General features: G+C 34.0%; 1 protein-coding gene across 11 annotated transcripts in view; it reads right to left on the reverse strand.

Annotated features, from left to right (window-relative positions):
• The window catches only part of BOLL (boule homolog, RNA binding protein), a 75,205-nt gene that overhangs the window by 41,578 nt on the left and 9,377 nt on the right, over window positions 1-24,250 (reverse strand). For 9 of the 11 annotated variants that reach the window (XR_011967749.1, XR_011967753.1, XR_011967750.1 and 6 more), the window contains 8 exons: window positions 23,131-23,274; window positions 20,411-20,502; window positions 14,933-14,987; window positions 12,309-12,384; window positions 9,081-9,208; window positions 5,826-5,897; window positions 1,131-1,178; window positions 212-340 (listed from right to left, as the gene is read on the reverse strand). Coding sequence is in view for 7 of the 11 variants with exons in the window: in XM_072612803.1 (XP_072468904.1) it covers window positions 212-340; window positions 1,131-1,178; window positions 5,826-5,897; window positions 9,081-9,208; window positions 12,309-12,384; window positions 14,933-14,987; window positions 20,411-20,502; window positions 23,131-23,274 (744 nt within the window). In the remaining 4 variants the exon portion in view is untranslated. The remainder of the gene's footprint in view (window positions 1-211; window positions 341-1,130; window positions 1,179-5,825; window positions 5,898-9,080; window positions 9,209-12,308; window positions 12,385-14,932; window positions 14,988-20,410; window positions 20,503-23,130; window positions 23,275-24,250) is intronic. The other 2 variants (XM_072612805.1, XM_072612806.1) reach the window with 1 other exon arrangement.

Below are 24,250 nucleotides of genomic sequence, written 5' to 3' on the forward strand. Positions count from 1 at the left end.
GTAGAAAGAAAAAACTTCCCTTAGCTGGAGCAAAAGAAATGGACAGAAAAGAAAATTGGAAAACACAAGATGCAACATATTAGCGATAGCTTTTATTTCATTTTTAAGAACAGACACATATGTATGAGTGTGTGTGTATGCATATATACACACACATACATATGTAAACATATACACACTTGCAAATAACTTTTGCAATCACAATACATACCTCTGGAACTGAAGCTTCCATTAGAGAGAGAGGAGGGGGAACACACCCACCATCTTGTGCAATTTCTACTGGTTGATAAATAACCTCAGAAGGCTGTAGATATAAGAATGAGGCTGAAGAAGCTGGAGACTAAAGAAAATAAAACCAATTAAATTATTTCAATGAAATTTAATTCAACAAACACTAGTTGAGCACTTATTATTTGTAATGCTCTAGGGACACCATGTTAAAAAAATTAAAGTTGCTGCTTTCAAGGAGCTTATAATCTCCTGAGGATATAATAAAGATGGGAAATTATACAAACACAAGTCAAATAAAAAAAAATTTCAAGAGAGAGAATGAGAGTAACTGGGTGGATCAGGAAGTCCTTGTACAAAGTTATGCTTTGCAGGAAGGTAGGGATGACTAGCAAAACAGCTAAGAGCAGTCTTTATTTCACATATGAGGAGCATCACAGAAAACTGAAACTCGTTAACAAGTTGCTCTTCTGAGGTAATAAAGAAGATTACAGAATTAAAAGGCTAGAAGGTAATAAAATTCAAGTAATAAAAATTCTAATTGTGAGTATGTCACTAAATAATCCCTGGTGAATCCTGGGGAAAACACTGAACTTCTTTGTGCTTGGTCTATCAATCTTTTTATTTGCGTTCAGATAAACCTACGTACTAAGAGCCCCTCTTGGTCTATACTGTGCATTAAGTGTTCAGATAGATGGCTAGCTTCCCCAAGCAAGTGGGGACAGGCAATTTAATTGTATTTTGTATATACAAGCTACCCAAAGGAAGCAACTAATTTCTTAAAAATAAATAAAATAGAAACAAAATCTAACTTTAAAAAAGTGCTGAATACCTAACCTTTCTTCAGCAGTAACTAGTTTAAAAAGAATTCATAACCAAGTATTTAAGGTTATTGCTATTACCTGGGGGACTCCCCACTGCCATTGTCCTGGAAGACATTGTGCAGGTGCCTAAGATAAAAAAAGAAATAAAAAGATTAAAAACAAGGTTAAAAATATATTTAAGGAGTTTGTCTGAAAATTACAATTTCAAGCCAGAAATTTAGTCAAAATTTATTAGTAATGATGATATGTGACTTTTAAAGAAGATTAATATGTAAAATATTAGCCATGTCCTTTGTAGCTGTTGTTCTTCGTAATCAAAGAGCATTAACATCAGTGCCACTTTTTGGTAAAAACTACCACCAATTTCATGACTTTATAGTGGTGAGAACATCTGTCCTAATCAGGAATATACATCCACACATACATACATATAATATGCTTAAGAGGCAGCTGGTGGCTCAGCAGATAGAACAATGAACCTCCAGTTAGGAAGACTGAAGTTCCAATGCAGCCTCAGACACTTCCTGGCTGGCTGTATGACTCTGGGAAAGTCACAACCTCTTTGCTTTAGTTTCCTCTACCATAAAATGGGAATAACTACCTACCTCAAAGGGTTATTGTGAGGATCAAATGAGATAATATTTGTAAAAAGATATTAGGACAGTGACTAGCACATAGTGCTATATAAATGCTAATTTCCTTCCCCTTATGAATCTAATAAATAAAAAAATGAAATAGTTGCTCCTGAATATAAAGGCACAGACAGTAAACTTCTATATGACAGCAAAATAAAGTACTACCATTAAGAGCTCTGTTGTTTAAAAATTAAAGTACTTGGTAAAGGTAGAAAAATAGTATCTAGGAATAAAGTAGGCAAGAAAAGAATTGGGGGAAGGAAATAAATGGAAGAACAAAAGAACAGAGGAAAAGACTGGTATAACATAACATCTATTAGTCAGGAGGCCCAAGTATCTTCTTTTTTTGTGTATGTGAAGACAATGGTCCTCAGGTGTAACATGGCTAAACATACTATTATTTTAATTTTTGTGGCTTAGTGGGACTTGGTTTGGTAGATGACAGAATTATGGTTAATGTACATTCTTAGTAGTAGTAGAAGTAGTAGCATTAGAGATTAGCAGTACTGGCAGTACTCTACCACTTTACATTACTACTCCTACTATTCCCACATTTACTATTTAGTTTCTGTGCCTACACTTCTGTTTCACATTTTTGAGGGAATTGTTTAGACAATTTGTTTACTCTTAATATATTATGGGTTTAAGTCAAGGGAAAATTGAAAGTATGGAAAAATTATAAAAGGAAATAAAGTAAAGCAAAATTAAAGTCAGATAGGATAAGGTGCCAATGGGAAGAGACAGCTGGAAGCTGGGCTGGGGAGGGAAGTCACTGGGAACATAAATAAAGCTATATAATGCTGAAAGACCATCAAACACAAAAACCTCCAAAAGGCTGGAAAAAGTATGAAAACAAGAAACCAATAAAATAATAAAAACTGGCTAAAACATATTGAAGAGTTTTGAACCTTTAAAGGACATAAGTGCCATATTATTTTTTTAATAAAATGTTAATAATATTATTTTTTTAATAAAATAAAATAAGTAACCTGCTATACAAGTAGTGGTATCTATTAGAACATGGGTAGGGAACCTGCAGCCTTGAAGCCACATGTGTAGCCTTTAAAGTCCTCAAGTGAGGCCCTTTGACTAAATCCAAACTTCACAGAACAAACCTACATCCTAATTTGGGGTTCCCCACCCCCATATTAGAATAAATATATAGAGAGTCACCTGGCATTCCCTTGGGGATTTAGAGAAGTTGAAAACAAGGAAGTACAGGTGATAGGTCAACATTAGGTTTTATGGATGTTCTCTCACTGTCATCCTGTTATATCCTGGTACAGTTAGTATGGCTCTGAAATGAAGATTAATTTAAGAAGGGCATTTATGAATGCAATGGGGCTGGGAGAAATAACAATTATTAAATTTCTATTTTAGAAAAACAGCAGTTCCTCAGATCATTTAGCAAGGTAGCTTGAAATAACTTTGGAGATACTATTAGAGAAAAGAAACATTACTGAAAAGTAACTTGTAGAAGTTTGGATCAGTCAGGAGTGGTTGATTTCATCCCATTATACCTTCTGCAGAACCTGGAATCATCAATTATTATATCACTCTCTCAACTCTTTAACTTCTATCCCCTCCAAGAGCTCTATCCTCTTATTCTCTTCTATGCTTAAACATACTCAGATATCTACTATCTTAAAAGAACCTTACATAGTCCCTGAGCAATTCACCTTCTTCCAAGCTCTTGTACTCAAATCTTGGGTAATTATTTCAAGCAAGGAAAATTCACTTATATGCGGAGCAGAGCTTCTACTTTCTTCCTACCCATCTATAATCTGGCTCCCATCTTTGCAAACCTACTGAAACTACTCTCTCAAAAGTCAATGACCTATTAATAACTAAATCTAATTACCTTTTCTCAGTCTTTATTCTCCTTGACCTCTATTCTATGGGATAAAACTTGCAAGGGAGAATTTAAAGTGATAAGAGAGGAGGGCTAGGGACAGACCCTTGGGTGGGAGTGGGAAGAGGAAAAGGAACCAGAAAAAAAGAAAGATGGATAAGTCAAGGAAGCAGACTAATCTACAAGAACTAGAAAAGTAGACTCAGCAATATCACTTCTAGGGTTTTATTCTAAAGAGATCATAAAAATGGGAGAAGGTCCCACATATACAAAAATAATTACAATAGCTCTTTTTGTGGTGGCCAAGAACTAGAAATTGAGGGAATGCCCATCAACTGGGGAATGGCTGAACAGGCTGTGGTATATGAGTGTAATGGAATACTATTGTGCTATAAGAAATGATGAACAAGCGGACTTCGGAAAAACCTGGACTTATATGAACTGATGCTGAGTGAAGTGAGCAGAACCAGGAGAACATTGTACACAGTAACAGCCACAGTATGCAAGGGCTGTTTCTAATAGACTTAGCCCTTCACAGCAATGCAAGGACCTAAAACATTCCCGAAGGACTTGAGGCAAAATGCCATCCACATTCAGAGAAAGAACTATGGAATCAGAACACAAAATGAAGCAGACTATTTTCTCTCGTGTTATGTTTTGTTTTTTCTCATGGTTTCTTCCATTTGTTTTCATTCTTCTATGCAATATGAACATGTGTTTAATAAGAATGTATGTATAGAACCCATATAAGACTGTATGCCATCTTGGGAAGGGAGAGGGAGAAAATTTAAAACTTATGGAAGTGACTGTTGAAAACTGAAAACAAATAAATTAATTAAAAAAATAAAACAATCAGAAAAAAAGAAACTAGAAAAGTACAGCAATGAGGAGCAAACAACAGGCATCCTAATAACTTCTGATACTGATAACAATAACAACTAATAATAATAATTAAACATCATGTTTTATGTTCCAGATATTATGCTAGGTGCTTTATAAATATTATCTCATTTGAGCTTTACGGCAAACCTGTGAGGTTGGTGCTATAATTATTCATATTCATATGTATCATTTATAGATGAAGAATCTGAGGGAAATAGAAGTTAAGCTCCTTTGTGCCCAGGGTCACATAGCTAGTAAGTGTTGGAGGCAGATTTGAACTTATCTTCCTGACACCAAGTCCAGCACTCTATATCTACTGTCACCATTTGGTGATGATAACAACTTTATATTATGATACAATAAATATTATTCAAAATATCAACCTCTGGATTATAATGAAAGCAGATTAAACTACGTTCAGCCTACTGTGGTTTAGAAGGCAAAGTGGCAGATGATATGTTTTAGAAAGATTTTCTGTAACAAATGGTTAAAAGACAAAAACCATGCCATATGTAAGTTCTGAAAGATAAATGAGGCACTACTCTGATTATCACCTAGGAAATGCTGATCAAACCCAGTAGTCATCTTCTGCTCTATGCCCTTCAGCCAGGCCACTGAAGAGTAGTTTCAAGCTGACTCTTTGAAGTAGCAAAGGAGAATTCTGAACAGTGATAATATGAAGGACTTATTAAATACAGTCATAAAATTGTATATTTTTTTCTTTAAATATGTGATTTAAAAAGACTTCCAGCATTCTGAAATGTTGAGTTGTTTTTGGAGGCCAAAATTTTTTTCCCAAAGGAATACATCTCCATTTTTGAAATTAAAGGCAAAAGAAAAATGTCTTGTTAAGAAATTCAATTTATAGGCAACTTTTTAGACTATACTCTGTAATAATAATAATAACAGCAACTCACATGGTAAATTTTAAAGTGCTTATGTTTTTCTTAGAACCACCTTTTGAGGTAGATATTATTATTCCTCTTTCACAGGCAAGGAAGCTGATGTTCAGGGAGAGTAAATGACTTAACCCTGCTTATCCAGACAACAAATGTTAAAATGGGTACTCAAATCCAGGTGATTAATATGTAGATCATTATTAGCTCTTGGAATCACTAAAATAGGACTTCTTAGTTTAAGTTTTACATTTTAAACTAATAACAGGGGAAGAATTAATTTTCTGCTTCCTGACTAATACCACCACATTCTCTCAAAAAGGAAGAATCTAGTATAAGATCTGAGTGATAAAGTGAACAAAAATATGGTGCTATTCTGCTACCTTCTGAGGAAGTTTAAGCCCTTTTTTTCTCAGAATGATTCACAAGGTGTTAAAAAAAACTAAAAAAAGGAATCAAAGTACAAAATAATATTTTAGCAGTAACACAATCTTTTATTAATTTTTACCTGATAATGATATGCAGGTTGTTGATAAACAGGTTGAGCTACCATGACAGGGGAACTAGATATAGATCGTGACTATAAGAAAAGAAAAAGTAAAATTTAAGAAAAAATATCTCAGGCAAAATCATCCCAAAATAGAAAATTATAAATACATCCACCTAATTTTAGTCAAATTTTGCCTTACCACAGTCACAGAATTTCAACCTTCAAAAAGACTCCAGGAAGCCATGGAGTCCAACTCATTCTTGAAAAATGAATCCCTACTACAACATACTTGACCAACAGTCATCCAGCCTTTGCTTGAAGAATTCTAATGAGGGGGAACTAGCAACCTTCCAAGGAAAACCATTCCTTTCTGGGCAAAGTTTTAACTTAGTATTTATTTTCCCTGACGTTAATCCTAAATTTGCCTCTCTGCACCTTCTAACCACTGATCCCAGTTCTGCCATCTGGGCCCAACCAGAACAAGTCTCCTCCTTTTATACTGCAGCTTTCCCAAAATTTGAAAAGAGTTTTCAGAATCCCCTTGAGTTTTCTTTCTCCAAGGTAAACAACCCCAGTTTCTTCAACTGATTCTCATATGGAATGGATCTGAGGCTTCTTTCCATTTAGGTTGCTCTATTCTGCATGGTCTTGGGTTTAACTATGTCCTTCTTAAAATGTGGTGTCTAAAATTGAACACAACACTCAAGATGTAGTTTAATTAAGTCAGAGAACAGTGGAACTATTGTCTCCTAATTCCTGAAGGTTATCAAGAGTTGGATGGCTATGTCAACTTCTATTTAGCTTGGAGTCCATTACCCTCCGTTCCCCTACTCCCCTCAAAATCTGTATTTTTTTATAAAGATAAAATGCTATCTAAATAGGCCTCTTTTACTTTCTACAGCTAAGTTCTGGCTAGTGTGAATTATGGCAAGTAGATTTCTTGAACAGAAATGTAAGACTGTATACATTTGTCCTTATTATACATATTTCATCTTACTGGATTTGTTCCAATGTTTTTTAACCCAGGAGTTAGTAAACAGGGCCCAAGGGTCAAATGCCCACATACAACTGAGTTAAGAATGTTTTTTACATTTTAAAATAAAGTTTCATTTATTTAAAAATTGTAAATACTACTAAACACTATTTTTAGCTTGCGGGCAGGCCCACTTGGCTAACTTTGACTCTTCACTGCAGATTATCAATTCCTGTTCTAGACTGTTAAGACTTACCTAGTCCTTCTAGCTTTATCTCATCTTGTTGTTGTGTTTGTCCTTCATTTTCAAAGAAGACCATGACATCAGAAAAATGATGAAATGACTTGCACTTCACTTTGTTTTGAGTGAGGGAGGGCTGTGCAAGGTCACTAGCCTCACTTTCTTCTCCTAAGCCATCTGGATCCAGTGACCAGATATTCATCAGGATGACTGGAGACAGCCCAGGATACAATGGGAGACCTTGGCCTTTTTAGGCTAAGAACTTTTCAGTACTCACTTAGAGGGAGGTAACACATTCAGTGAATAGGCCTCTTTAAGAAGTAGTCAGGGAATGGCCCTTTAATGAGTCAAAGAAAAAGATAACTAAATCAAGCTGGAAGGGAAAGAGCAACAGTTACTACTGATAATCACTCTAAGCCAGGAGGCCATTAAGTAGAGCTTGGGCAGGGACCTATTGTTGTCCAATCTATGGGCTTCAGAGTGCAATACATGTATCATAGATCAAGAGAGGTCCAACTGTCTGACCATTGCTACCAGAGAAGTAAGCACCAACATCTGGGTTTTCAAAGCTGGGGGACTCAATAGCTACCCAGAGTCTCATCTGGCCAAATAACCTTCTTCCAGTGAGTGAATTCCCTGCTTGTTGCCTGAACTTTTTGCATACAGACACTTGAAATGGCCATGTGTTTTTCCTCATGGATCCTTTCTTAAATTTTATTTCCAATGAACTTTTGGGTATTTCAATAAGTAGCCTTCTTACAATATAATTATTCTTTATGATATTTAGCTTGGTAGATATACAAAGGCAATTTTCTTCCTCCTCTTTCCCTGTTAAGGTCCTTTGGAGTAGATTTACAAAAAACCAGGAAAATACAAGTTCACTGGCTTTTGTCAGTCATATTTCCATCCCTTCCTAATTCTTCCTGCCCATGTTCCCTTTATAAGTCCCTGGGATTTTAACTCACCATAATATAAAATACATTCTTAAACATTTGTTGAACAGTTTTTGATTTTTAGCTCTTAATTTAAAACTAGACAGATTTAACTTTTTCATTATACCATTTAAAACAAACAAAAAACCCTCCAAAACATCTCAAACCTACAAACTTACTAAATTAAAAGAAAAATGAGTGTGGGCCATAATCCTTTATATGGAGGTGTGGCTCTTTATAAAAGAGCAGTTCCCCATCTCTTTTCTAGAAGTTCTGTTCAAAAGTGTATTTTGAAAAGTGCCTAATATTATACTACATCAAAAGAAGAGCGTGTGACACATTAAAGTAGGTACTACATCTAACTAAGAGTCTAGATTGTTACCATAAATTATGAAAATTTGGTAATAACCAGAATCAAATCTATAGGGTATGATGCTACTCTTGATCTTCTGTCGTAAGTCTTTCTCCTTAATACAAGGTTAAGTGTCTGTTAAACTGGATGACACATACTAGATAGCACTATACTAGGGACTTAGGGATACAAAGATGATAAAAGATACCATCCTTGCCCTCCATGATCCTGTGATCTAACTGAGGGATGACACATACATAGATAACTTTGATACAAGTTAGACTATAAAATGAGAGGCATGAGAGGTCAAATAGCATGAAATTAGAGATCCAGGGAGGGAAAGATCACTTCTACCCCAGGGGATGCAATCAGTGACAACTTTATAGATCAGGTAGCACCGGAACTGGGTCTTAGAGTTAGGAAATCATTTTCAACAGAGGCAGATAATGTGTTCATGTGTTTGAAAGAAATGGAGTTTGGGTTGTTTCAGGCTTGGGGAATAGTGTGAACACAGAAGTAGATAAGAGAACAGTGAATAGTGTAGTATTGAGTACTTAGAGGAAATTGTATGAAATAACACTGGAATGGCAGACTTGTGTTGAGCTAAGAAGTCCCCTGCCCACTTCATCCCTTACTTATATAGGCACTAGGTAGCTACTGCTAGGTTTTGAGCTAGGGAAAGACTTTCATATAAAGACGAACTAAAGTTGCTCTATTTTCAATAAACATTTGAAAATGTATTGAAAACACACTTTCCTGAACTCAAGTTACTTACAGGCCAAGGTGGTGGGACAGAAGCTACCTCAGGAGTATGAAAATATGCAACACCATTATGGTAGGTATAAGGATAGCCAGTTGAAGTAGTCAGATACATTGTTCCAGCTGCTGGCATTAAACTGGAACCTAAAGCAAATAGTATTGTATTATTATAATATATTAAATAAAATTTAAAAAATATGTATCCTATATTAAAACCAAAATTATTGTTTTATTTACCAAAACTGCAACTTTTGGATGCCACGTTAGATTTAATATGCCTTTAAAAAACTTTGCTTAGACTTAATGGTCCAATTTTTGTGAACTGAAATTCACTACTTAGGGCAATTAGGCAAGTAATTTTATCTACCCCTAGGGACAAAATGAAGATTCCAAGAATATCTTTAAATATGCTTTACATCATTGTTTAATAATCATCATGAAAATTAAGTCTTTTAGCTTTATTGAGATTATGCATGGCTAAGCTATCTAACATCTCTAAAAATTTCTAAAGAATTAACAGAAAGGTAAGGCATTTAAAAATTTTTTGCCCTACTTGCCTATGACTTCAGGGGTTCTATTATGTTTAAAAGAAATCTCACAATACCTGGGCCATATCAATATATCCAAGACAACCAGAACAGCGGAGGGTCCTCAAAACTAGTTCACTAGGCTCATCAGGGTTTGTCTGTCCTGGAAGCTTCCTCAGAATGGAACTTCTTTTAAATGATTTTTTTTTTTATCCCAACAAGACTCCAAAACAGAATGTAACATTCAACCATCCGTGAGTGTTAAATCTAGAAGGATCCTAACCATTCACTAGTGTTTTACTCTGGTTAATGCCTGGATGATAAGAAATTATGTAATTTCATGTCTTGAAAATAGTGCAAAGAAAAAATCTTTTTCTAGGATTAATTTTGAAAAAATATAAAGAAAAAAGTCTTATTCTGTGATGAATAAAGATAATCATACAATATAATCTTAGTATTTCCCCTAAACTGTTGCTTTATAGTAAGGCTAAATCCTAAGCATCAAAAAATAATGGCTAGGGTAGAAAAGTGAATTAGGAGAAAAGGTAATGTCCTTTATTCTGATCTCATCAGAACAATAGGAAAGCTTAGTATTAGAAATATCAGGTTAAGATATCTTGACCTAGATGTTATTCATTAACAAATGGTTGCTAAAACCAGAAGCCTCCCTCCCCCATGGGAGTGAACTGCAGCAGGAAAACAGAAGAGAACTCAGTGTAGAAGAAGTTAATAAAAAAAAAAGGGGGCTAATCAAACAGACAGAGTTTAGTAAAATGATTGCCTTAAAATTTTTAAGTCAGAAAAAATGATAAAGTTATTATTTATGCTTCAGTAAGTCTGGTATTAGGTTTCATGTTGAAACCACTTCACACAGTTAACACCTGAAATACAATTACCATGTTCCAGGACTATTGTAATCTGTATCTCTCATGTAAGAGATATTCAATTACTTTCAGTCCAATTATGTTACACAGTAAAACAATGCTTCTTCTCCCTACTGTACTGATAATTTAAATGGGAAGATCTTTCCCATTCATTAATAGGCCCCAGTGACCACATATGGTGAGAGAAGCTTGCTGAATGGGTAGAACAGGAAGGGGTAGAGCAGGAAGGGTGGAAGAGAAGGAGGCAGAACTCGAGCAAAGCTGAGAGGAAATTGGTCAGAAAGCAGTCAGAACTGAGGGAGAGAGAGAAAAGCAGGTAGCTGGCTAGTGTGAGTAAGAGAGCTTGTTTCTTATTTTGTTTAAAGGAATCCGTTTGTGATTTGTTTAAGGAAGCTGGTTTGTGGAAAGCCTAATGGAGAGAAGGCTTAGGGATGATAATACCCTCTGCATTGTTACTGTGTGTAGATTTCTTTGTTACTATAACGGATTTGGCTTCCTGGTATTGGGATTTGGCTTTCTAGTATCTGAATAAATGTTTTGGTTCTGTCTTCCACGTGGAGAGTTTGTGATATTTTGTGATTCAGATTTGCACCAGCATATTCATGGCTGCTGTAGCCACTGTGAATATCACGTTGGCACGGTACCCACCCTCCCACCCAAGCTTACAGAATTTTTTTTTTTTGGTGGATGGGTGGCAGGGGTTGGGGATAAGAGGTAGGAAAGAAGAAAGAAGTCCCTTAATATCATCTAATTCCTATTGCTATTATCAGGTGAAAGGTAGTCATACTATACATATGATTTTGCATACTATGGTTTTACACAGTATTGTTTTATAATTAAACTCTCACAGCTGGTTATTTTGTGACAAGAGTTAACATTCTGACAAACAACACATGACACTGTAATGTGTTAAAGACTAGCTAATAAGTCTGGTTATCAGTTAAATTACCAAACCAGTAGGCTAAAAATGGAACGACATAAACAATTTAATTTTCTGTCAAATGATTAGCAAGTTATATCACAGTAAGCCTCCATGACTAAGTAATAATTAAACATTTTAATCTTTTACTTCATGTAATCTTTTTCATCTAACTAAAGATACCATAATAAATCATATGGGTATTACAGGATAAAGATGTTTGTAAAAAAGTCAAATTAAAGTGATAAAAGTTTTTAAAAAGTAAAAATAACATCTGATGTCAAGTTGAAAGTGTTACAGCAGTTTGAGGCCAGTCAGTCAGTATCTACTTTCTTTTCACATACTAAAGCCCCATCATAAAAATATTGTGGTGCATTAGAATGAACAAGCAGTTAGGAGACAATGACTCTAGACCCAGCTGTGTCAATAATCAGCTGTGTGGAAATGAGTAAATTAGCTTTTCTGGACCTTAGTTTTGACATTTTTAAAATGAATAGATTAAATTAGAATTCCACCTTTAAAATCCCACCCAACGAATTGTATGATTTTAATGAATAACTTAGGCAAATTTGTGAAGCTTTGGCACTGTATGACATTATATGGTATTCTGACTGAGTGTACAGTAGACCATTTAAAAATATACAGACCATTTAAATTATGTTATTTTCTTTATAAACATATGATTATAAAGTTTATTACATGCTCAAGCATTATTTTTATTAAATCTTATTATGAATTATTTCCCCCAGAAAAAGCTTCAATGTAATAAATGGGAAAAATACTCATTTAAAATTTGCAATTAGATGCATTTTTGTAAAATGAAGTATATTTGGCATTTTAATAAATTTCAACAGAACACTCAATTTTTAAAATAGCAATGTCAAGATAGTGAAAAAATTTATCACAATACATACGAGGGATCCCTACTTGTTGTTTTCTTATTGCTGGACCAATATTCAGTTTCTTATCCTTATAATTAAGTTTCTCTGCCTAAAATAAAGGGAAAAAAAGCACTTCAATTTCCCTTCCTTTTGCCAGTTACCTATAAAACTAATACAAACTTTAGTTTGTGATATCCTTCTCATAAGCTTTGAGGAAACTTCCTAAATACTAAAAACTTTTTTTTAAAAGTCTCTGATAATCAGTACATGAAACCCTATAGTTATTAAAGTACTGAAGAAACCAAACACATGAAGACTGATAAAAGAAAAAAGCTTCTTCAGAACACTACAGAACATTATGTCTATCGTCAACACCATGAAAAACCATAACACAAGCTTGGTTAAAAATGAAATTATTTCTTAGCATTAAAGTTGTTTGTTTTTTCTTTTCTTAATATAAGGACATTTTTCATGGGATCTTTTACATCTTGCCATATAATAATCTCCAATGGTTATAATTATAGATTTCCCCAAAAGGCTAATGTAAAAAAAAGATTGGAGTTAGGCTCCAACTTATACAGTTTATGTAGTCATGTCAATCTTTTTTATTTTATGGAATATAGGATTCTGGAACAATACAAACAAGGTCAGAAGTAACTGCAGCAAAATTCCATAAACTAAAGATTGTTTAAAGTGTACTTACTGAGCCACTCTGAAAATGATTCTGATCTTCAGGAACACTCATAGTGGCAAAAAGAAATTTTTTGTGCTGATAATAGGGCATTTTGGATCTTAAGGTAAATAATGTGTTTACTAAAATAAAGTTAAAACACTGGACTGAAGGTCCAAAATCCCTCTATGTCTTTTAAAGAATAATGTCAGCAGTAGGATTTAAATAAAGTCCTGCTTGGAATAAGCAGGACACACAAGATGACTGACAGTGAGGTACCTTCCAATTTTAGGATCCTATGCTTGTTTTGCTCTGTAGGAATCAAATATATCATTAACAATAAAAGACATGAAGACCCCAAATTGTTCTTCTGTTAACCTAAATTAAAGGAAAATTTATCCATGAAGAATTGTTAAAAATCCACATAAACTAAATTATCCGGAGCTCTTGTAAATATAAAATTTTTATTTAATTGGAATGTTTTTGTTCCAATTTTTTTTGTAATAGAAAAATTACTATTGGAAGATGAGAAAACTTAACACTTAAGACTACATTATAATATTAATTATACTGAATTAAAATCAGTGCTTTACATACTCAGTACCAATTCATGGAGTTTCAAAAATAAAGTTAAATGAAGAGTTCATGACTAAACAAGGAAAAGAAAGTCAATTGCAGGTAAAATGGACAACTTTGATCCCACAAAATTTTACAACTTTTTGCACAAACAAAATCAATATACCTAAAATTATAAAAGAAGTTTAAAAAAATCATTGCCGCCAGTTTCTCTAGCATTTCATTTTTAAAGAATAAGAGCCACTCCCCAATTGATAAGTTATTAAACGATATGAACAGGCAGTTTTCAGAGGAAGAAATCCAAGCCCTTAATAGCCATATGAAAAAGTGCTCTGTTACTAATAATTGGAGAAATGCAAAGTAAAATAATTCTGAGATTTTATCTCAGAATGGCAAAGCTAACTAAAAAGGAAAATGACAAATGTTGGAGAGGCTGTGGGAAAAAAGGTACATTAATGCATTCCTTATGAAGCTATGAACTGGTTCAACTGATAGTAATAATAACAGTAATAATAGCTAGCAATTATACAGTAATTTAAGGTATGTAAAGTGTTGTCTCATTTGATTCTCATGACAACTTTATCAGATGGGTACTAATAGTAGTCCTATCCCATTTTATAAATGAGGAAACTGAGGCTCAGAGAGGTTAAGTGACTTGTCCAGGGTCACATTAAGACACATTAAGTATCTGAGATAGAATCTGAACTAAAGTCTTCCTGACTCCAAGTCCAATACTCTTATCTACCCAGACACCTAGTTGCCTAATTTATTAAACTTTACTCATCTTTTGGCCAGCAATACCACTACTAGATCTATAGCCCAAAGACAAAGAACTCTTATGTACAAAAATAAATTTACAGCTCTTTTTTATGTTAGAGAACTGGAAAATCGAGGGGGTGCCCTTCAATTGTAGGATGTCTTAATAAATGATAGCATGTGAATGTGAGAGAATATTGTGCAGTAAGAAATGGTGAAGGGAAGGTTATAGAGACAACAGGGAAGACTTATATGAATTGATGTGAAGTGAGTCGAGCCAGGAGAAAAAAAGCTATGCAATAATAATGATATTGGAAAAACAAACAACTTTCAAAAACACAGGATCCTTGATCAATGTAATGGTCAAAATTCCAGAGAACACATGATGTAACATGCTACCTACCTTCTGACAGAGCGGTAACGGACTTCAAGTAAGTGCATAGTGAGACACCTATTTTTGGGGGGGACATGGACAATGCAAAAATTTGTTTTGTTTGGCTTTACAGATAATTAAGATTTTTTAAAAATTTCTTTATCAATGGGGGAAGATGAAAGGGAGAGAAGGAAGATTTTCAAAACCGAAAATAATTTTAAGAATAAAATTAAATGAATATATAAATATATAAAATATACTACTTAGATAGAAATGCCTTACCTCTTGCAAAATTTTTTGTGCATCTTCTTGTGTTTCAAAAGTGATGAAACCATACCTAAATAGAATACATTAATTATTTTCTTTTTTGACATATTTGAAGTCAAAATTTTTTTTAAAGCACAGATTTCTATAAAATTGGAATTGGCATGATTTTAAAAAACCAAAACCAAAACCACCAAACTATGCTGAGGGAGAAGTTGTATCAATTATTGACAGCTTAACAGTCTGATATCTTCATATTCTTCCTCTGATAAATTTCTGGAGCTATGTTAAAGAGGTGGGTCCTTTGTAGACCTTGAGATATTATCAGTGTGAGTCTGGGATTTCAGTCAAGATAGCCTTACAGAACTACCTTCTGGTACATCAATTGGTATTTATTGATTTGATGGATTTGGGGTCCAAGAAAATAAGGTCCCTTTGAAATTGATGTAGACCATTCTGCTATCTTCACATAATGCCAGCATAGCTAACAATAACACTGCTGTGCACCACTGTTATCTATCACATTTAGGGGGTCTGTTTAAAGGTAATTTTGAGCAGCTAGGTGGTACAATGGAGAGAGAGCCAGACATCTTCCTGAGTTCAAATCTGGCCTCAGACACTTATGTGGACACACTATGTGACCCTAGGCAAGTCACTTAACCCTGTTTGCCTCAGTTTCCTCATCTGTAAAATGAGCTGGAAGAAAGAAATGGCAAACCATTCCAGTGTCTTTGCCATGAAAACCCCAAATGGGATCACAAAGAGTTAGATATAACTGAAAATGACTAAACCACATCTTATCTGAATACGAACTCAAAGTAGCAATCCTAAATCTTAAACATTTTTTATTAAAAAAACTGGAATGTATTTTATACTGGTAATAACTGAACACATTGGTGGGGAAATTAAGCAGGAAACTACTGATGAAGTATAAATCAAATAAAAATTTTATGTTTATTTGCAGTACATAACTCATTTAATTATTGTTCTTCAGAGAACATGATCACATAAAGCTATCTCAAGACATATAAGAGTGGCATAGTGGATAAAGAACTGGCCTTGGAGTCAGGAAGATCTAATTTCAAGACCTGCCTCTGTTATATGATGATTGTTGCCATAGGCAATTCACTTAGCAACTTAAAGTTTCAGAGAAGATACCAATCTGCATTTCCTCATCTAGGAGGAATCACAAGTTCAAATCCAATCTGTTATCAATTTATAAACATTTTATAAACATCATACAACTTTGTTATGAATATAAAAATAATAATGAATTTTATGGAAAGAGGTACAAAATAAAGGTGAAAAAACTTTAGTAAGAAGCAGTGCCTTTGTTGTGTAACTTTCCCCAAATTAGTAAAATCTAATTAATAGTGTGCTTGTTTACCTGCTTACCTTTCAAAATATCAGCTATTAACAGAAAGTTATTTTTAGATAAACGCTTTAATCTTTTTTTACTCTAGTGGATCCATCAAGTTTCTTTAGTCTGATATTTTGAATATAAAATGTATATCAGGTAGAAGAAGGATTTATAATTCCATGTGTGCTTCAAATATTATAATTATATAAACGGTTGAGTAAAAGCTCTGCTATTCAAAATCATTGAGGAATACAACATTTACTAAGCATTCACTGTGAAGAGAGGTACATATTCTACAAAGTTTAGACAAGACACAGTTCCTGCCCTCGTGGAACTTATAGAATAAAGAAAAGTAACATATCAACACATAATATGTAATATTGTGCATTAGAACTTAGTGCATTGGGGAATTATAAAACAAACTGCTATATGAAATCTGGTTGAAAGTTATCAGCAACCTGGCAGTGGGGGGTGGGAATCAGGGATAGCTTTTTATGAATAAGGGAGTGACATCTGACTCAGGTTTTAAATGATGGATAGGAATTCAACTAATGAAACTAGTAGACATTCTAGGCATAGGGAGAAGCTTTGTCAAAAGAAGAGCCCAATGTACATTTAGGGGACAAGGAATTATCCCATTTGTCAAGAGTACAGAGTGTGGAGAGGACTAATAGGAGATTAAGTGAAACTAGAATGTGAATTTTATTTCGGGAGAAATGGGGAGCCACTGAAAAGTTCTTAGAAAAAAGGAACATGAGTGGATCTATGAGCCAAGCAATGTATTAGGCAATGAAGAGATAAACACAAAAATGAAACAGTTCTTGCCTTGAAGAAACTTACATCCTACTGGAGAAGACAGTATGTGTACAAAGATGAGCAATTACAAAATAGAAGGGCATTTTCAAGAGAAGGAATCAGTATTTGGGGGGAGCAGATATTAAGGTGGTGCTTATGTTTTGAAGGAAATAAAGAATTCTAAGAAGAGTTGGGAGGGGTTCCCAGGCAAGAAAAAGTCACAGAGATAGGAGATGATGTATTATGTGTGAGGAACAGTAAGAAGGACCATTTGAAAGTAAAATTATGATGTATTAAATCAATTTGATTTTATGATTTTTCCTGCAGATACTTTTTCCGTTCTGAATGTAAACTCCCTCAGGTTTGAAACTGTCTCACTTTTGCGCTGATATCTTTAGTGCTCAGCACAGTGCTTCACACATATTAAGTGTTTAACAAATCCATTCATCCCTCTATCCATCCATCCTTCCCTTGAGCAGAGGTAGAGCTATCAGATTCTGGGGAGTACTCAAGGGTGAAAATGTATAGGCTGGTAATGGAGTGTTAGGAAGACAGGGGATTCCAGGTTAGTGGTTAGTGAAATCAAGGTTATAATGGAGGCAAATGAATGGAAGCAGAAGGACTGGAAGATTAGTAATATCAAGGGACTGAAGGACAGCATAAAGGCATAGAGTACAAATAATAGTGGGGAGAGGTAGGCTAGGGGATTGCGAGCAGAAAATGCAATTTCACATTACTTACTGAATGTTGGAGGTATTTCTGGAGTTGATAAATGGATAAAGTCAATGGTATTAACTAGAGTGAAGAATCGTAATTAAATTGTTAGATTCAAATAAAATTTAAAAATGAATTATTTATTATGCATAAGCTACAATGCTAAGCACTGAAAATAAAAAGGAAAAAACTGATGATACATTTCTGGTCAAGAAGCCAACAGGCTGAAGGGAAGATATGGCAGGTAAGTGAGTTAAGCATAATACAAGGTAAAATATGATAAGGTCAGAAAAAAGACCTAGAAAAGTTTGACAAGGGAGAGATGATTTTCAGCTACTAGTAGTAGCAGAGAGAAAGCAACACGAACCTGAACCTCAAAGGAATAAAAGGATCTGAAAAGAAAAGATGAAGAAGGGATAGGCCTGGCTGAATGCATGGAGAGACAGTATACTGAATTGTGGAGGATCTTAAATGCAAAGATAATAAGCCTGTATTTTATTATATAGAGAAAAGGAAACAACTTGAGCTTTTAAAGTAGGGAAATAAGTCAGATATATGGACTAGGATGATTATTCTAGCAGCTTTGCGAAGGAGACAGTGAAGCCAAAGAGACCAATTAGAAAGCTATTATAATAGTCCAGTGAAGAAGAAAGAACACTGGATTTGAAGAAGACTTGAGTTTGAATGTGTGAACTAGACAGCTAGATGCCTTTCCTCAATTAATTATTTCCTAATTTTCCTATATATAAGCTCATTTTGTATATATTTGTTTGCATGTTGTCTTCCCCTATAAGTTGTAAGATCCTTGAGCGCAAGGACTGTCATTTGCCTCTCTTTGTATGTCCGGTGCTTAGCACACAGTAAGCTTAATGTTTATTGACTGACTGACTGGGTAACTGGTAGATCAGTAGCGCTATCAATGGAAATAGAGTATCCAGTATTGGACATACTGGGAGAATGAATAAACAGTCAGTAAATAACAAGAAGGAGAAAAAAAAGGATGGCATAAGTTAATTGCATCTGACCTCAATTCACTCCTGTACTCAAGAATATGAAATGGTGGCTTTCTAATGCAAAATGGATCAAACCCCAACTCCTCAAACTGGAATTAAAGACTTTGCCATATCTACCTCCATCATTATTTAGCAAATCTAAATTCTTTCTGGTCAGTTAGTGACACAGTGGATGAAGCATTGGGCCTTTAGTTCTTTAGCTCTGAGTTCAAATCTAACCTCAAACACTTACAAGCTATGTTACACTGGGAAAGTCATTTAACCCTGTCTGTCTCGTCCTTATCTATAAAAGTAGATGGAGAAGGTAATGGTAAACCACTCTAGTATCTTTGCCAAGAAAACCCTAAATGGGATCACAAAGTATTGGATAAAACTGAACAATAACTGAACCACAACAACAAATTCTTTGCTACCCACATACATAAATCTTGACATGTCAGTCTCATTACTGTCATCCACATGGTCCCATATTATTATGTTTTTCATATCTTTAATTATGCTGCATTCTCTTATTTTTTCTCCACCTTATTCTTTGTCAATTTAAATTCTACCTAGACCCTTTTAAGATCTACCTTGAAGATCTATTTGTCTTTACAAAAGCTTTCTGAAATACCCTAGCTTAAAATATTTTCCTTCTCTAAATTCCCTTAACATGTAGTCATTCCTTTGAACTTGATTATATATGTATGCCATAATGATTTTTTCTAATTTTATCATATATAGTGTGTCCCAGAAGTCTTGGAGCAGTTTTAAGTTTAATAATATGTTAACTCACCAAAACTTTTGGGACACCCTACAGTATTAAACTGTAGGCATTTTAAGGACAGAGATAATGTCTTAAAATTTCACACAGAGGCTAGTACTTAATAATGATTAGCTAATCACATTCTGGTAACAGAATTATCATACTTTGATCACTAACTCCTGATAAAGTAGTATAAAGTGCATTTAATACTAAAATTATTCTGAACACTTTTGACTTTTTAAAATGACCTTGAGGCATTGCAAAAATTTTTAAATTCCTTCTGAGTCAAAGTATCTTTATAGCACACCTTAAGGTCATTCTTATGAACATCAGATGCTATTATGCCTTAGATTCATGGAGGTGTGAATTATCTAAAATTCTGGTTCGTACAAGAATGGATAGCAGATAATTTAGCAGAGAATCAAACATATTTGCTTAAACAGTATGAATGTCTAAAAATTAAGATAGTTGTCTCTTGAATATACAGGCAGGATAACTAGTAAATGTTGACAAGAAGGTTAAACATGACATTAAAGAATAATTCTTACCTATAAAAATTTCATTATTTCACTTATATACCTCCTACTTCTACCACTATATCTAACTCTTAGTTGTTTACTCTAGGACTAAAACAACCCTTAGTCCTCTTGACCTAACTTAGGGACAGCTTCCTGGATAATTGTCCTGGATATTGTCCTATCATATTTCTATATGAAATTAGAAAGCAGACAGTAATGGGAGGGGATATATTTTGGTGCCAACACAGAAGAATAAGATATTATACTTTTTAATCTTAGCTCTAAGTCTTAGAATAGAATATGAATTTAATTTCAATTTTTAGAACATGTTCTAATTACAACCGTACTAACCCTTTTGACACTCCAGCTCTGTCATTTACAATCTTCACTTCTTTCACAGACCCATACTGGGCAAAAAATTTCCTTAAGTCATTTTCATTAGTCTAATGGGGTAAAAGCAAATAAACAAAAGAAAAAGTGAAAATCTCTTCAAGCAAAAAAAATTAACAGAACGATCTTATGACGATTTTGGATACAATATAAATGGCCCCATTCCCACCTCTGTTACCTAAACAATAGAGGAGATTATTTGGGGAAAAACATTTTAACAAAATAGAAATATTTATAAAATTAGCTGCCAATTAGGATTCTGGATTAGAGAATCACTAGTTAATAAAATCAGTTATTTATTTAAACTAATTAAAATATACATTAATAGGAAGGTGAGACATTGGATTATTGTGTACTAATAAAGTCTGGGAGAGGTGGAATTTGCATTGGATCCTCTGACAACCAAAAACACGCTGCTTTTTACTACTTTCCTTTGATTAAATAGATATTTATTAAGTTTCTACTACATACAAAAGCACCATAGTAGTATCTGGTGAGAGAAATGAAACAAGACACCATCCCTTTGCCCAGAAAGGATGAAGGAGCAAGGCATAAGATATACATATTGTAGAACTTCAGATATTTCCTATGTACTTACATGCTAACATATACTATGGTTATATAGGCATACCTGCCTTATCTCCCCCTACTAAACTGTAAGCTCTTTGAGAGAAGGGACTGTATATAATTTTATGTTGGTATTACTGGTGTCTAATCGTTTGAAAATAGCAGGAACTTAATAACTGATTGCTGAATAGTTCCTATACTTCTCTCTTTGAATGTAAACAAGCAGTAGGTTTGCCCCAGAGTACAAGAATTGTTGGTTCCTCTCTTAGAGGGTTTGCCATTTTTTAATTGTCTTTGTTATCTAGCAAATACTTTGTTCATTTACTCTTGAACATTTTAAATTACAGTGAAGTACCACATTTACATTATACAGCTTTAATTCTAAAGCTTAAAGTCAAAGCAATGCACTCCCACTGGCCTTAAAAATTCCTGGATGTGGATTCAACATAATTCAATAGAATATTTGCCAGAACATAAGCTTCTTGAGGGCAGGGACTGTTTCATTTTTATCTCTGTATTCCCAGTGCTTACCTAACATTGATGCCTAATATACTGAAGTACTTAATAAATGCTGATTAATTATTTAGCATGTTTTATTTTTGCTAATTTAATAAAGAATAGTTGTAGAAAACTACCAGAAACCTTTATAATTAAATCAACATTCATTTAGTTAAACAATAAAGTTATTCTGAAACGCAGTACGTGAATCTGGGATCTCTGTAAACCTTTGCTGATTAAGTTTCCTAGGATGATGGTTTTTCATGTATTTCCTTTAAAGCAAAACAGCCAGTGAAAGAGATCAGGTCACGTTACCTCAAAATAATTACAATAAGTGAATCCGCTGCAATTTAATTTTTAAAATAAAAACAGATTCAGTAAAACACTTTCAGGTATAGGCATTGATTCCTTTCTTTTTCTCTCAGCTCAAAATTCTTCCATAACGTATGGAACAGGCCTCTATCTACTTAATAAAGATATGAAAATTAGAATACTAAAAGTTAGTGGAAGGACTGTTTCTGATGTCAGTGTTCTACTACTATCTACAATGCCTGGTTATTTTTAGTTAGGTTCTATTTATTTGATTCATAAGTAGCAATAGCATTTATTGGGCACCTAGTATATACAAGGTAACATGTCAGTTGCTGAGGAAAACAAAACTTGCATATTGTTCCCAAGACCCTAAAGATGACCTTAGCCTCCCCCTTGACTTCAGTTAGAAATCAGTGGGAACAAAGTTAATTTAGAATAAAGAAAATAAGCTAAAACAATACTCTCTGGCAAGCTGTGATCCAGTATGAAAAAAGCTAAACTTAACAGTCAGTAGACTTGGGTTCAAATCCTGCCTCTGTCATCTGTGTGACCTTCAGGAAAGCACCTGACTTTGTGGACCTTACCTGGACTTTCTGCCTTACCTATAAAATTAGGGAGGAGAGAGGCTAAACCAAATGACCTCCTAGGTCCAATTCCAACTCTAAATTTACGATCCTATGATTTATTTCAATAAACATTTTATCAGACCAAAAGTGAGAGGCAGAAATCAGAAGCATGAGGTGAACATGTATAAGGTATTTAAATAGAGGACAAAGAGAAAAGTTTTAGGTTTTTAAGAAAAGGAAGTTTCAAAGAAACTGTGTCATTACTGCTGCCCACTCTTTGCCTAAAACCCATATTAGCTTCAGAAAATGGCCATATAAGAATAGGAAGTTCACTTGGATCCTTCCATAGGTGCTACCTCAAAGATGTCTAGATAATCTTATGGCAAAATCTTCATTGCAAATATCAAAAGTATAGCTGGCATAGTAGATTCTTAAAGTTCACATTGTGGTAAAATATTTTCACTTGTATCGCTGAAAATAATTCACCATACCCCTCAAAATGTTTGTCTATGCTGGTAAATTCTCATTTTTCTTTATCTGTAAATCAGGGATGATGGCATTTACCCTATTTGCCTCATAGGATTACTAAGATCATTAGATAGATGTTATAAAATAGATGACAGATATTACAGATATTATAAATATCACTGCTGTAGTAAACCAGAATCACAAAGTGCCAAAAGAGTTCTAAGATCAAAAAAACAAAACCCACTACAGAAAGACTTATTTTCTAAATACCTTAAAGTCGATTCCTCCCACGAAGATACGATTAGGAATCACTGTTCCAAATCTTGGGGCACTTGTTGGGTTATTCAAAGGTACAGGTGACACAGGATTGGGGGATGGAGATAAAGAATCTGTTTGCGTTTGATTTGTGGTTTGCTATAAGATAAAAAATACTTTTAGGATTTATTTTTAATATTTTTTATGATATCCTGACACAGAGTAAAGAGAGAGAACTATTTTGTAAAGATGAGATTAAAAAGGAATGACAAAGGAAAAAAAACTCAACCTTAATATTTCATTATATTTTATGGTTTCTTTTAGCTAGCCTTATAAAAGTAATCCCCATTGTAATAATATAGGGAGGGCATAAATCAGATTCACAATATCAAAAATATTAACATCTTTTTTGGTAGAAGAAAATAGAAAAAAATCAAGGAAATGTATTTGCACAAATTGTCAGATGGGAACAGAGTGAAAAATCAAAAGAACATTCCTTTGCTGAGCTTGAAATACACCCATAAGTTAATAAAGTAAGCTTATGACATCATTAACTCAACATGTATTTAAAATAAAACAAAACAAAAAAATCTCTGCACTTGCCAAACTGGAGATAGGATTTGAGAAATAAGTTTGAGCTGCATAACTGAAGTCCTAATAAATAATATTACAGTGTTGGATTTTTTCATACTAAGGATCTATTTTCAGAAAACATTTATACGTGCATATAGCTTTAACCAAGGCAAAAGAATATTATGTAAATAACTTCCGGAATAGAAATCCAAATAGAAGCACAATTCAAGAACTTGCTGGGTTTTTCCTATTTTTTTTTTTACTTTCTACTTTTCTATATTAGTTGAAATTCTCTATGTAAATAGCCTAATTTTCTCAAATAAGGACAAATATTTAATTTTATCAGCCTAGTAATTTCTGTCATGTAAGCTAAATCCAAAACCATGTTTTGCAGAATGCTGGTAGCCCAAGAAGATGGAAACAACACGCTTTTTAGAAAATTTTAATACAACTTACAATTAATCATTGATACATTGAGACAACTTTCAGCCTCCTCCTGGAGAGGAAGCACTGCTTATGCGACAGTCAACTAATCTAATGTTGATCAGGAATGGTAGTGAGG

The sequence above is a fragment of the Notamacropus eugenii genome, chromosome 5 (genome assembly GCF_028372415.1).
Source record: "Notamacropus eugenii isolate mMacEug1 chromosome 5, mMacEug1.pri_v2, whole genome shotgun sequence".
Classification (NCBI taxonomy): domain Eukaryota; kingdom Metazoa; phylum Chordata; class Mammalia; order Diprotodontia; family Macropodidae; genus Notamacropus; species Notamacropus eugenii.